The sequence below is a fragment of the Chiroxiphia lanceolata genome, chromosome 3 (genome assembly GCF_009829145.1).
Source record: "Chiroxiphia lanceolata isolate bChiLan1 chromosome 3, bChiLan1.pri, whole genome shotgun sequence".
NCBI lineage: Eukaryota > Metazoa > Chordata > Aves > Passeriformes > Pipridae > Chiroxiphia > Chiroxiphia lanceolata.
In genome coordinates, this window is record NC_045639.1 from 54,836,634 (window position 1) to 54,852,204 (window position 15,571).

A 15,571-nucleotide genomic window follows, 5' to 3' on the forward strand; every position below is an offset into this window, starting at 1 on the left:
GTGGTTCTTTGCTTTCAGCTGTGATTCTCATAACTGAGCAAGACTGAAAAAACCCCAATAGCAATTTAAATTAGTCTCCACAGCATTGTTATGGTCAGTTGCTTAAAAAAGCTTTTATATATTGCTTGCTTCAGAAGTAGCAGTTAATGGCACTAGAACTTCATTATTTGTTTGGTTGCTGCTCTTAAAAATTGTGACTGTGATTTCTCTGTCCCAATATTGGTTCATATCTTCCAATTAAAAAAAAGAAACTTATAAAAAAGGCCAATTCTTTTAGTTTTGTCAAGAACTGATTACTGACATATGATGACATCATCTGTGAACACTTACTGAAATTGAGTTATGCTTTTTAAAACAAAAAATGCCTTTCAAAAATCTGCCCTGTTTATATGTACTTGAGAACTGAAAAATTCAGTAATGCAGAACTGACTTTATAGTGGGTGGCTGTTAGTGATGTTGAACTGCAATCCTAATATGAAATTTTGACTATGATGGGTGAAATTCATAATTTTTCCATTTAAAGTCTGTAAGATGGTTAATACTGTTATTAGAGTGATTGTAGGAGCCCAAGCAGTACTACATGTTTAGAGCTGTCATGACAGGTAACCTAAAATACTTCTTGCACAGAGTGATCCTATGTTGCTTATTTGTAAACTTCCTTCTTTTCCATTGTTTCTCTGTAGTAACTTTGAAGTCCATGGTCTTTGTGAAAAACTGCTTTTCTTGCATAATTTTTTTAATACTGAGCTTATGGCTGAAAGAGCATATTGGGAGGATTAATAAATTACATTAAATTGCCAGACCAAATATATAGAGGGAGAGACCATTTGGACAGCGAAATCTTGCTGTGATTGGGAAGCCTGTGGTGACCAAATGCAAATATGTATGTCCTGCTTTTGTTCCTACCTGCTTTAGGTCTCCTCTGTGTTTGTTCACACCCCAGTGTATAGACACAGATCTGTTTCTACTCTTCCCTTTCACTTTTCTGGTTTAGTCCTTTCGTGTTTTGTGTATGTACAAACATGTGTTTTTGTGTATGTACAAACATGAGTGCATTCTTCTTCTTCCCAGTAGCGTGTGTTCTTCCATACCTAGGAAGGCTAAGGGGAAATTGTAGCACTCTCTACAACCGTCTTATCAGAGGATACACAGAAGATGGGCCTAGACTTTTCTCAGAGGTGCATGATGATAGGGGGAGAGGCAGCAGACATAAGCTGGGACACAGAAAGTTCCAGTTAGATATTAGGAATTTTTTCTTACCATAAGGGTGATTAAATACTGAAACAGGTTTCCCAGAGAGGTTATGAGAGTCTCTGTCCTTAGAGATGTTAAAGACTTATTTGGACATAGCCCTGAGCAACCTAATTAAACAAGAATGGACTAGATATTCTCTGGAGATCTCTTCTAACATAAATTATGATTTGATTGCTTCCCATTTACTGCATATAGAACTAGAGGTAGGTTGTGAGTGGATGGATCAGTACATGCTAAGCGTGTGCCTGTCCGTATCCAGAATGATTGGAGGAATGGTTGCATAAAAGGTCTGGTATCGAGTTGAACATCTCCCACTACAATTGGACATGCAACTCTATTAAATGGATTGTCTGCTTTGGGAGAAATTGTTTATACAACTTCTATGCAGTTATCTTTATTTATGTGATGACATTCATCGTGTATCATAGCCCCAGATTTCTGTAGAAAAGGAAGGGCCCAGTCTGAGTAAATTGAGAACTGTTGCTAAACTAAATGTGGGTATCTCGGCTTGAACAGACCAATGCAATGAAAATCCAACTTTATCCAGAAAGTACTGTTACTGTGATTGTATGGGCAAGTACATTACACGTGCATAAAAAGGCATTGGCTTCTTGCACACAAATGCAATGGGATGTGTTTGCCCTGGTGCCCAAGCCTTGAGTGCAATGTGTTACGGATGCTGTGCTCCATTTAAACTAGGTAATGGTAACAATTTGGCCATGCAAACTTTATAGTTCAATTAAACATGCTGTTTTTTCAGGTGGTTTCTGCAGCCCTTGTTAAACTTTGAGTCTCTATAACAAAAGCGCCGCTGGTGCTTAGCCAGCTTTTTCTGTAGCTGAGTACTTTCATGACTGCACTCCCATGAAAAGCTTGGGATATATTTGTATAAATACTGTGTGATTTGTTGTAGTAGAGTACACATTCAGGGCTTCTGACATGGAATTCTTGATTTATAATTTACTTCCTATTTAATCATACCTAGAAATACTATGTCAGAATTGCTTAAAGGAACATTCAGGCCAAGTTTATAAATTATATTGAAATGTCCAAGTGATTTACCCTTCAATTTAAACGTCTGAAAAGTGTGATACTATTTACCTGCTTTGCAGGCAGGGACTTCGTACAGTCTTTTGAAAACCTGTATTTACATCATTACTTACCAGTAGTATGTATACTTCAATATTATTTTCTTTTTTCCTTCTTATATATTGTGCAGGTCCTAATGTAATTGAAACTTCTGTAGCAAGAACAGACTTAAATAACAGCCTAAAGGTAAGAGTTAAGTATAGTTGGATTATATGAATGGCTTTATTTGATGTTAGTAATATTAAACACTACCCTTCTTCCCCCCAATTATTTTAAGTATTTGAACTTTTACTGGAAAACGTCTTATCGGTGCTTTCCAGTTTGAAACTGAACATACAATATTGTCCTACTACTGTGTTATTTATGAATGGCCCATCAGCAATTTCTAGTCTGTTACTGTTGTGAGCAGGCCAGGTAGAGAATTCTAGGATGTTTCCGCACAGCAGTTTCTGATAAAGTAGCATCTGAGTTTTCCCCTGGTGAACTAAGGTTGGAGGTTCTTGTAGGGGGTTCAGAAATAGAAATTGAGAACATAAACTGAAAAGTGATGCACTCAGTGGCAATTAATGATATCCCTCTTGTGATCTTCCTCTCTACCATCTGGGAAGGAATATTTCTGTTTCTTGTTAATTGTTCACTGTCACGTGACCAAGACATGGGATCTGGCTTCCTAACATGAACCTTCACATTCACGTTCTTAAAACTTTCATATTTTGGTTCTTAGTTCTTGCAATTTTTTTCTAGATAGCTCTTCACTGTCAACGTAATATCTGAAGTATTTTTTGTGAAAGTGCTAAAAAAGGTTTCGTTTTGGGGTTTTTTTTAAGTAAATTTTTTTTAAATACACTGGAACATTTCTTTGTTTTTCATCTATTAGTCACCTATATTTGTTTGTACTGATACTGTACTATGGGTGGATTTTCTTTTTTTTAAAGCACATTTTGATTTCAAATAAGAGAAGTCTTCCCTGCATGTAGGTTTTATCTGTTAATGATATCTTCCATTCTTTTGAACTGAATGTGGGATTTTTAGAAAGCCTAGTGGAAAATAGTTTTGTTTTCATAATTATAGTAGAACAGATTTAAAACTGTGGCAGATAAAGGGACGCAAACCTGACTTTTGATGTGAAGTGTTAAAAATTATTACTTATGTTCAGGCTAAGTCTCAGGATTTTGTTTTTCATGTCTGAACTTATCTGCTTTAATGCTGCTGCTCTTATGGGCTTTAGTAGTCATACCTGTCCTTGCTTCTGTGCTGTGCAAAACACGTGGGCTGTTTAAGCTAATTCTCTGAAAGACTTCTATTTGAGCTGCTTATCATACTGTCCACAGAGTACCATCTATTAAATCTTTTCCCAAAAACATTTTCACAGACATAATTAACATGCCTTTCATCATTGTAACTACAGATATGCCATGTAACAGTGTAATGGCTGGTGCTAATCTTTTGGGTTTTTTTACAGCTGAAGCCATTTAATTTAAGTTCGCCACCGCTGTCAACTTACAATCAGCAGCTGTGGCTGACCTGCGTAGTTGAGTTGGATCAGCATGATGGTGAGAATCTTACATAATTCTCAGGAAACTTGAGAATAGAAAACTTGCTATAGCAACCTGTCTATTGTATCTTCAATTTCATCTGTCACACAGATGATCCTGTTGCTTTTTGTCTGTGGTTGGTAGATTTTTCCTCTGATGCTTTTTCTTCCCCTCCACCCCCCTCCCTCAGTAAAGGCATGGACAGCACTGACTGAATTGTAAGTAACAAGTATAGGGGAATATTGTTTGTTATTTCTGTGAACACAGTAGTATCCAGATAATCTGTGTCTTTCCTCCTTCATTTTTGGGGGAATTAGGTGTGTAGTCTGTAATGATATTGATTTTTCAATAAAGCTTCCCTGTATATATATGAGAAATACTGTATTAGTAATTGTTAATCTGTCAAGATTCACTACAGGGCTTGAGCCTTACTGTGTAAGTATTAAAATACTGTACCCCTACTTCAGTAAAGTATAACTGAATAACTCTGAGTAATATTTGGATAACGCACATTTTGAACTATATCTGAAACTCTATTTGGGATTTCATCTCTGAATGTAGCAATAGGTTGATGTTTTCTGTTTTATTTACAGTATCCCTCAAAAAGAATGTTACTATGACAGTCAAAGTACTTGGAGTGGTGAAGGATGGAAGCACACCATATGTTAATAATCAAGTTCACAATCGAACAAGATTACTCAGTTGTGCACAAGTATGTACTTGCTTAAACAAAACTTTGATGAAGTGCACTTTCTTTAAATCTGTTTGTGTGCATGTTGCTTTACATTGCAAATAAGAAGAATGTATCTGTTAAACATGTCTCAGGAAAGACTCTAGGGTATGGTTTTATTTATAATGGCAACATAGTTACTAATGCTGACCAAGCATCTTCCTATCCATTGTTTTTTTGCTTACTTCTATGACTTGTGTCTATTACCCATTAAAGACCCTTCTTTCTTGTTAGAATTGCTCTTTGTCAGCAAAACAGTGTGTCCTGTTCAGTCACTTAAACAGGTTTAGCAATACTGAATAGAGGGATATTGTAGTCAAAGATTGGATATGGGGTTGCAGTGGGGAGAAAGTTCTCCTCCAACACCTCACACAGTCTGGTTCAAATCAGCTGGCAACTGTGTTCTGAAAAAGCCGAATTTTTTGCCACCTGTGAAGAAATGTTCAAGGTTTGGAGATTCTGGTGTAATTTTCTCTGAAGTTTCTAAGCTTGGAGACATCCAAACTAGTTTCTCCAGATCCAAGTCCTTTAGGAAGGACATAGCTGAAGTTTTTTATGAAAAGTGTATACAGTAAGTCAAGGATTTTCTTTTTATATATGTATGCACATATCTATGAAATTTTCAGAAATTAATTAACAGTGTTCCATTAGATGTAATTACCTACGGCCAAGAGAACAGTATGCTTGAGTTTTCTCTTTCCTCCTGTTAGCTTTTAAAAATGAGTTAGTACAAGATAGCCCCATCTCACAATCTGATAACCTAGAGTTTGACTGACAGTTATTCATATCCATCCTGGTGCTGCAAGCAGGTGCTTTCACCAGCTAAAGTGAAAAGCTAGCCTTGTTTATTGTTCAACCACTGACTTTATCAGTTTCTTCTGTTTTGCCTTTGTATCTTTCAAGAAGCTCTTAATCGGACTGATTGAGATTGGTGAGACATATAATGAATATCATCAATATTCAACCATTTAGAAACAAATTCTCCATCCTATAGTGACAGTGCATATTCTGGAATAATTTGAAGACTTCAACATACTATTCTCTACTGTATGTGTTCACAGAAATGCAGTGAAATCATTGTTGCTCATCTTGGCTACCTGAACTACACTCAGTACAACATATTTGTTAGCTTTGAAGATCTAAACAAGTTAACATACACTATCCAGAATATTACTTTCACAGTAAGTATAAAGTTTTATACTAGTAAAACAAGTCTCTTTAATGCTATAGAGGTGTGCTTTGACTGTAACAGAAAAGTGTCTGATTTTTGAAGAGAAATATAAAAATGCATTATAATTAATTTTTCTGTCACTACTGATGTCAGAATTATTGTAGCATTTACTGTTCATAAGAGTCTAGACCAATTTTTTCACCTCTATAGGGAAAGATTTTTCTCTCAGAACTGCTGATGCTGTTTTTTGTAACAGATAAATTTAGTCTTAATTCCTGGCAGATATTTTTAATAATAGACAAAGTAGACTAGAACATTCAGTTTTCTACATTTGCCTATAGAGATGTTGCCTTTCTGAAGCATGGTGTCTTTTTCAGCTTCTCCAGGAGATTTATCTGAATTAGCAAATTTTCCAGACTTCGCAAAAGCATGGGCTAGAAAGACTTAACAAACTCAAAGAGAAATGAAGATTTTGGGTTTTTTAATGATTGTGCTTATGAGGAAGGGAAAAATGGTGTTTATTTTCAGCTAAAATAATCAGGCTACTAAACTAATTCACTAAAATAATCCCTGGTGAAATAATTATCTCAGTACATAGTTCTAAAGACTGCTTATAAAACACATCATCAGTGTGTGTTCACTGGCTCCAGAAAGAAATTTGCACTGGGAGAAAATGGAACTAAACCAAGTTTATAATACATGTTACTATGCTGTATTCTACCTGTATACAGCATTTGGAATGTCAGAGCAGGTAGCAAGCAAAAATCTTACTATAAAGCAAAAATGTTTTTTATATACTAAATTAACTTTCTAAATATTAGTATTTGTGATATTCTAGTGCATAAAGCACATCATTAAAAATAAGCTCTAAGGGGAAAAAACCCCTAAGCTCACAAACTGTTTGTTTAGTTCCAGATTTCAAACAGGACAAAGTGTTGGGGCATCTGTAGTTGTACAGTTTATTATCTTGCTTTGCAGGCTGCCTTTAAGGCAGACCTGTGTGCAACCCCAAAAAAACCTCTAACCCAAAGCCCCACTTTCCTGCAGCAACTGAAATTATCAAATTTATTTCATTATTACAATTGTTTATGATGACCTCAGTTGAAATTGTAGATTGCCTTTTGTATAATAGGGTTCTCTACATATAATTTTCATTCTACATTTACAGTTTAAAATGAAAGGTAAAACTTCTTGTTCACATGAGCAGAGCATGTGTTGTACCAGGGAGTTTACATTTCAAAAATGGCTTCAAAACAGAAGCATGCCAGGTATGAGATAAATTGTTGACAGAGTAGAGTTTTTGCAAACTGACATGTTATAATGAATGTTTGTGCCCTTCTAGTAATTAGAGGAGAAGGAGCTTTTCCCCCAACCTATGAAAAGATTTCTGTATTTCTAGTAAGCTCATTTATTCTTCCTTTATGTGATTTTCTTTTTTTCCACTTCTGAGACAAGTGAGCAAGCTTTAAGAAAACAAACCCCTTATGGGAAGCACCCCTGCACCTTATTGATCTCTTCATAGTCAATTTATGCAACTGACCTTGGTAATAAAGAAGAACATACTGGATTTACTCATTTATTGGTATTAAAACTTTGAATGAAAATGCAATTTAAATCAATGAAGAAAATATCCTTTTTGTCCTGAGAATTGCTTTAACGTATGACAGCACTGAGTATGTTACAAAGTGGAAGGATAAAAGAGAAGCAAGGCTATTAGACTGCTTTGCTTATCTTTTCATCAGGTAGTCCTGTGGGTACGAATTTGTCTTTGTGAAATCTGGCTACACCTTTACATTTCAAAAAGCCTGAGAACTTTCCAGTATCTGCATAAAGTGCTAATTATCAATGTCATATGTACCGTGTCAAAACATCGTTCATTGGGCTCTTTTTCTTTTATTTTCTTCTAGTGGAAGACCTACAATCCAACTTTTTCACAAGTGGAAATATGGTTCCGATTTGTCTTTGTAGTTCTTACTTTTATGGTCACGGTAAGATTTTGTTTCAGTTTTTCTGGAGTATATTATATAGACAGCTGATAACACTGCTCTGTAGTGCTGTGTAAGCCCAGGCAGCTGAGTTGACGGATCACTGAATGGATTGTAAAGAATGTTAATGAAATACTTATGTAGTTGCTGCTTTTATGTTTTTACAAGTGGTATTGAAGGGACATTAAGAAAATAGGATAAATGGGAAAACTTGCTTTTCTAAACTCTGATTTTGGATTAAACAGAAAGAATTTTGCTTAAACAGAGGAAATTGTGATTAGATGCTAGAAAAGGTATTTTTTTGCAGTACAGGTAGGCTCAGACTTTGGAATAGGATGGCCAGAGTGTGGACTGTTTGTGTCTGAAAATGAGCAAAACATCAATATGAACCTTGATCTAACTTTAAAGTTATCATTGCCTTGAGTGTGAGGATGAGCCAGATGACCTCCAGAGATGCCTTACAATCTAAATTATGCTATGATTTAGATTATCTCTCCTTTCCAACCTCGTTTGGCCCTGGAAAAGAAGTATTTGGGGAAAAAAAAAAAGACAAAATAAGATCTAAAATGTTGAATTTTCAGAGTAGGGACACCAAAGTACTGCACACTTGCATAACATTTTTCTTACATAGATGATGTCACTCAGCAGGTAACTGTGAATATAAAATGCAAGCTGCTTTTTTAAAAAGTCAGTTTAGGTGGAACTTGATGATAGTGTATGACCAGTAATGAGGCAACAATTTTTTTCACACATTGATTTTCACAGTACTACCTGGTTTACTTCTCAGTTTGCTTGAGAAATTATGTAATTTGCTTTGGGGTCAGCCAGCAAACTTGAAGTAGAGCCTAACAGACCTGGCTCATGTTTTACTGTGTTCTCAGAGGCAAAGACCTCATGAAGCAGCCTTTGCAATGTGCTCTTAGCTCTGGTTAAACCGTTAAGGCTGTATCCCTTCCTTACAAATCATTGTTTTTGTTGTTTTATAGTGTCTGTTTGCACATTCTCTGCGGAAATTCTCCATGAGAGACTGGGGTATTGAACAGAAATGGATGTCCATCCTACTTCCTCTCTTGCTACTTTACAATGGTACTTGTATCCTGGAATTTTTCAAAAAGCTCCTTTTTAAAAAAGAAATAGAAAAAAAGACAAAAGAGAGAGAAAAAGGCAAAATGGAATTCCTCCTTGAACTTATAAGCAACTGTTTATAAGGCTTCAGAAAACTAAATAAAAAAATCTTAACAACCCTTTTCAAGTGTAGCAAATTCAAGGGCATAACGCGTAGGTGGATTTCATTCTTTTCAGTCACATCAATGTCAACTATTTGTTTAATGCTCTGATTGGAATAGGTGCTTACCATACTGAACCTTTCAGTTTCTGTTCATCTGCTAAGTCTTACTTCTTCATTTTTCAGACTTCAGTTAAAAATGGAGGCTCCTTTTAGTCCAGGAAAACACATCAGATTCTAGCACTTTCTAGCAGTACTAAAAGAATATTTGCATTTTAATCAATTTTTAGGACATCACTGTTAACAGTGGTTTAGTAGAAAGTCTAATAAAACTTGAAATCTTTTAGAAATGTTGGCAACCATTTGAGATTATTTCTACAGCACAGAGGATTGCTGCTGGAGGCACCATTTTCTTTATTAATTTCTTTAAGATAAAGTGAACTTCAATTTCGTTTACTGGTGTAATTTGAAAAATCTCGGTTTTTTGTTCCTCTGAAGATACGTTCTGCTTTACTTTTTATAATGAAAGGTTTTCTTCTCTCTGTTTAACTTTTTTTTTTTTTCTTATTTATTTTACAGATCCGTTTTTCCCCCTTTCTTTTCTGGTCAACAGCTGGTTTCCTGGAATGCTGGATGATCTATTCCAGTCACTGTTTCTGTGTGCATTGTTGTTGTTCTGGCTTTGTGTCTACCATGGTATAAGAGTACAGGTAAGGGTGCACCAGTATCTACTACTAACTGAGAAGACAGTACTTGGGTTTTTTTCATTTCTCTCAAAAGGTGACAAAAATGAAATGAAATATTTTAAAGAGAGACGTTTATTTTATTCATAAAGTACAATGTGACATATGAAGCTTTGGAGTTAAAATGATTTATGGTGAAGTAGGTTATCTTGATTCCACCAAGTCTAAATGAAATAGGTGGGACAGTCTTCAGAATCATGGTGCCATTATGCTTTTTCTTGCTTGAAGGGTTTTGTTATTCTATGTGGTAGTTGATTGGTTTTTTAAACTAGTTTAAAATTCTGCTTAAGAGAAATACGAATTCTGGAGCATGTTCCTTTATTTGCATTATCAGTGAAATATATGGGACTTTATAAATAGGATGCTCCAACTCTACTGCATCTTATTAACACAAATGATGATACAATTTTATGTCTTCTCTAAATCACCTGTGCAGGATAAAAATGCAGAAGATGAGTGTTTTATTCTAGTTCATGTTGAGTGAAACAAAAATGACAGTTATTTTATTTTGTCAAGAATGAATAAAATCTCAAATGGAGTTCACTTCTTCACCACAATATTGTTTTCTCTACAGGGGGAAAGGAAGTGCTTAACTTTTTATCTGCCCAAATTCTTTATTGTTGGACTATTGTGGCTGGCCTCTGTTACACTGGGAATATGGCAAACGTAAGTAATTTAAAATTTATTGCAGAAGTATGAGCTGAGAGTGTTCAAGAATGAGAAGGTTGTTTATAACTAGTGGTAGAGAAATGCATTTTCTAAAAAACAAATGGGGAGATTAGACATGATTACAATTTAAATCCTCCATATTTCTTCCAAATTGGGTTAGGAAACGAGAATGTTATATGCAGTAAATTGTCACGACTGCATTTGAATTAATGGCATTGCACCAACTTATATAGCGAAAACCTTTATAGTAACTTTAAACCTTTTCTTTTGAGTGGGTTTCTTGGTCAGTATGTCTTTTTGACTTTGTCTGGAATGGTGCACGTACCAGTTTTTAATTTTGAATATTTTCTAGCGTTAATGAAGTACATGATCCTACATATCAATACAGGGTTGACACAGGCAATTTCCAGGTAAGTCAGAAATGTTTTCTTGCTATTAAATTGTCAGGTAGAGTTAGGCAATACAAGGAGATGGGGTTTGTTCTTCTATAAAAATCTATAACACAATTTAGAAAATAGAAAATGCTGGTCAAATGGTCTTACTCTGACTAGAGTATTTTTAATTTTGCATTAGATAGATGCATAGACCATATTGAGCTCCATATTGAGAAGGGTAATTTGTCCTGCAAATCTGGAGACTCAACACCACAAGACTCATGGCTGTTGAAATTGAAAGAAAAATTTTTAAGCCTCTTATTAAGTCAGCTTTGTATATCTTTACTCCTGCCAAGATTGACTGTCCTGGTAAATTTCAGGCTTTCTTGTTGTACATCTGATGTAGTGGGTCCTTGTATTGTTCTTGGGAGCTGTGTTTTTAGAAAATCATGGGGATTCAGCTCACTGTGAATTTGGTGAAAAATGCTGGTTTCTATGAAATATCCTTTACATTCCCTAAAATTCGACCTGGATGTATCACCATCCTCATTTCATGAGCCAACTTTTCCTGCATAAGTGGGCCATTCTATGTTGTGCTTTGGGAAATAATGATTTCTGCTGAGGGAAGGAGGAATAGACCAAGTGTCATTAAATAATAAAACCTAGGAATAGACCAAGTGTCATTAAATAATAAAACCTAACACTTTTCTTATAGGGAATGAAGATCTTCTTCCTTGTGGTGGCAACCACATACATTCTCTACCTTTTGTTCCTGATAGTGAGGGCATGCTCAGAACTTCGAAACATGCCTTATGTTGGTAAGGAATATTTTTTTTTGATTCTTCCCCAAACAGGCTTGTTTCTCCTAGATGTAGGTGTAAATTCACTAATAACAACTTTTCTCAATTTTTTTCAGATCTCAGGTTAAAATTCTTGACTGCATTAACATTTGTAGTGCTTGTTATTAGGTAAGGCTTTTCAAAATACCTTTCTCAGAATTGTAACTTTTATAACCTTTTTTTCAGAGCTTTGAATACGTTTTGTAGATAATAAAATTGTCAATGAAACTGAAGAATGTCTTTAATATGGCTGTTGTGGCAAACATTTTTAATTTTTTAACCTTTCTTGAGGCTTTTTGAGCTAAGTTTATATTATTGGTATTACCATGGCAATGCACTGCAAGATTTAGAGGTTCACTTAGCAGAGATGTTTACTGCTGAGTGGTCTGCAAAGGCACCATTCCCCTCTTCTGGAGTTTTGTAAACTTCACTTAGTCAAAGCAGAAGTCTACAATTAGTTTCTTAGATTATTGTTAATATCCTTCTCCCCCACTCCAAGCTGTTACTTGGATAGTATGTAGTAGATGAAATCTGAGGAGTTTTTCCACTTTACTCAGCTGACTGCTGACTTTTAATCACAAAATAATCCTTCTTAATTTAGAACTATGAAAGCAAATCTATTTTAAAATAACCAGTCAGCACGTTAACATAATTATTTTCTCATATACTCTTCTATCAACCTACTATTTCAATTTTGCATTTTAAAGCCAGAGTGCACCTATGTGTTTTTTTTTTTTTTTTCCCCACAGCATCGTTATACTCTACCTACGCTTTGGAGCACAGGTTCTACAGGATAACTTTGTTGCTGAGCTGTCGACTCATTATCAGAATTATATCCTTGTGTTGTGATACTGCTCAAGTAGGAATGTTAAGCTGTTTTCATGCAGAAGGTACTTCAAAATTATGTACCTAAGACTGAGACCTTTGACTTTTAGGTGGACTTTTGCAGTTAAGTCTGTTTTGTTCAAGGTTTTATGTCAGCATTTTGTAATGACTCCTTGTAAAGATTATGAGCTAGACAGTCTCAGTCTAATTTGTTCACATCATGAATCACAACTGCTTTTGATACTCTTCAAAAGGAGTGAAGGCTTGGATATGCATGCCTGGTGCATATCGAAGTCATTTTAATTAGATATTATGACAAATTTGGCTGCATTTGCTGCCTCAGTTGTTTTCTGTGTACCTATCAGTCAGCATGGGGCATACTAAAATATGAGAAATTAATAGTTTAGAAGTCACTGTTTGCGTATTGGTCCAAGTCTACATGTAGTACAGGTCATAGCAGAGAATTTAAGTGACTTGAGAGAGACTATTTCTGATGTCTGTTGACAAAGGATTACAACCTGTATTCCTGACCTGAACCATGAGATCCTATTTCACTGTACTTTCTGAAACTGCCTGTGTGACTGCAGCTGCTCTGGTTACTGATAAGCTTAGATATGTATTGAGAGGTAGTAGAAAACAATATGTAAAGCCTTCAGTATTTTCCTAAAAGCATGGCAAGAAACCATCTTCAGAGTTCTATCTACAGATAGTCCTTTTTCCTTCCTTCCTAATTACTGTGCCAAGGAGAAACATTTAAACTTTTAAAACACCTGAACACCCCTACTTACTCAGCTTTCTTCTAGCACTGAAGGCAGAACCATTTGACTGACCATGCACTCCACTGCTTGAGTAGACCATACCTCAGCAAATGTTACTTGTGTTAAAGCGTTGTTTTCAGTAGGAGCTTTAGCTTGAAATAGCTCAAGTACATAAGTTGTCATTGAAAATAAAACATGCAGTTTTGTTTAGCCATTCATGCTCTCAAACATCAGTAAGGTAAATATTCTTTCCATTGAAACAGCTTGTATATGGATTGGGTCTTGTTTCCAAAGTTTATGTGTATGGAACTATATTGAGCAATATCCTTGACGCTTACTACCAGCAGAATTCTTATCATTTTATGGTTTACTGAACTTTTATCTCTACACATTAGCCTTCGTGTATTCCCCCTCGAAGAATGCACTATATGGTAAGTGTAAGCTGTTGTCTGGCAAACTTGTATGGCAAGAACTGCCATATTAGCAGATACTGTGCAACCTCTTTATATTTTGATTGTCTCATTACTATTCCAATTTCCTTTGAGTTAACATAAGCAGAAGCTACCCTGCTCCTGAGCAAATTAGGAACACATAAAATGTAATAACTGATGAGTTAGGCTTGAATTCTTATGCACTTAGATCAAGTGTATAGTCAGTATGACGTTTGCATGTAATGCACCAACTTTTGAACTGACTCACACACAGCCCTTAAGGCACAACATTATTTCATTTGTACTTTGTTCTAATGAAAGTTTATATATTGGCATGCTGGCAAACTGGACTCTGAAATCAGTAACATGCTGTTGGAACAGTAGGAGTGAAGCTGATCTCTGATGTGAGAGGAATTTTGGAGAACTTGCTATGGGGAGGGCTGCACAGGACCCATGTTAAAGGAGATAAAGGATTGAACCAGTAGCACTTCTGCTTTTGCATTCCTGTGTAGAGGATACAGTCTGACTTACAGGATGATTATAAAGCAGTTCTCTCTCTAACAGATAAAGATCTTTAAAATAAATATTTGTACTGAGTCCGTTCTCTGCTTTAAGCATTGAGTTCATGATATAGAACTATGGAACAGCCGAGGCTGGAAGGGACCTGGAAAGATCATGCAGTCCAGCCTTTCATGGGAAAGGAAGCCTAGATGAGATTATCTAGTGGCCAATCATATCTTGCATGCTGAGAGCATGCAGGGGGAAGGCACTAAATAGTGGAGCTGGTCCTTTCTCTGAATTTTTAGAGTTGAGATGGATGGAACCATTACAAAAAAATGCTATTTTTCCATTAAGAATGAAAAAAGAACTGGCTGGATGAGGGTTGCAAGAAATATTTGTTTGTAGATGGTAGAAAGTAAAAGGCTGCCAGGAAAAAATATTACGGCAAATTGCTAAATTGAATTCTACTATGAACTGCAGCTAAGCAGCACAGATTGTGCAAGAAATGAAGGCCTTAAAATAAGGGAATTATCATAGCTGTTGGAAAGTATGTGTTTCTTTTCATTTCACTATAAAGGTATAAGTCCTTCCTTCATCTCTTACAAGGATGAAAAGTAACTAGATGATCACTGACTTACAGTCAAGGGATTCCAATTTTGGTCTATTATATTTGTAGCTTAGAAATAACCAAAACCACAAGTCTGTGCTTTTTAAATACATACAAACTTTTGATAAAAAATAATGAACTCTGAATTAATTTATGTGCAAATCGAAATAATATGACATAGGAAGCTGCATAAGGAAGGAAATCAACTTATACAACATGGAGAATATCTATCTAAAACTGAGATAGTTTGTCATTTCCTTCACTCTTAATACCATGACAATGTGGCTGAAGGGTGGAGAATTCAAAGGAGAGAATTCCTGTTTGGATATAGTTTTGTTGAATTGTAATTGTGACTGCCTTGGAAGTTGTGTCTGTTGCTACAGTGCTGTGTTAGAACTAGTCACATTTCTACATTTAACACACTAAATTAACCCTTATTTGTATTTTCCAGAATCACAGTTGAAAGACAATCCTGCTTTTTCTATGCTGAATGATTCAGATGATGATGTGATTTATGGGTAAGATTATAAAATACTATGGAGAGTTACTTCTGGTGTGTATATTATTTTTGTAATGTTCTTTTCCATATTCATTAAATAAGTGAATGGTTTGTTAGTGAAAGTATTCTGCCTAAAGAACAGAAATATAGTCTTTTTCTGAAACAGAAATGCAGTGAGAATGCATGTTGTTTTTTCTTTTCTTTGGTTTCTAAAAGGGATTGCCATGGCACTGATACAAACAGGTAAGAAAGTATTATGATGCTGGTAGGTCATGGAGTGAAGGCAGCAAGAGCTGTGAAAGGAAAGGGCTTCCTTTTTACACTGGGAAGGACAGC

The 15,571-nt window shown here is 35.5% G+C and overlaps 1 protein-coding gene across 3 annotated transcripts in view; it reads left to right on the forward strand.

Moving 5' to 3' along the window:
- TMEM181 (transmembrane protein 181) overlaps window positions 1-15,571 on the forward strand; it is a 35,748-nt gene that overhangs the window by 15,748 nt on the left and 4,429 nt on the right. For all 3 annotated transcript variants that reach the window (XM_032683437.1, XM_032683439.1, XM_032683440.1), the window contains 14 exons: window positions 2,474-2,529; window positions 3,806-3,896; window positions 4,472-4,590; window positions 5,670-5,789; window positions 7,687-7,767; window positions 8,751-8,850; window positions 9,569-9,699; window positions 10,307-10,398; window positions 10,754-10,811; window positions 11,491-11,593; window positions 11,692-11,743; window positions 12,364-12,446; window positions 13,539-13,628; window positions 15,188-15,254. In XM_032683437.1, the coding sequence (XP_032539328.1) occupies window positions 2,474-2,529; window positions 3,806-3,896; window positions 4,472-4,590; window positions 5,670-5,789; window positions 7,687-7,767; window positions 8,751-8,850; window positions 9,569-9,699; window positions 10,307-10,398; window positions 10,754-10,811; window positions 11,491-11,593; window positions 11,692-11,743; window positions 12,364-12,446; window positions 13,539-13,628; window positions 15,188-15,254 (1,243 nt within the window). The remainder of the gene's footprint in view (window positions 1-2,473; window positions 2,530-3,805; window positions 3,897-4,471; window positions 4,591-5,669; window positions 5,790-7,686; window positions 7,768-8,750; window positions 8,851-9,568; window positions 9,700-10,306; window positions 10,399-10,753; window positions 10,812-11,490; window positions 11,594-11,691; window positions 11,744-12,363; window positions 12,447-13,538; window positions 13,629-15,187; window positions 15,255-15,571) is intronic.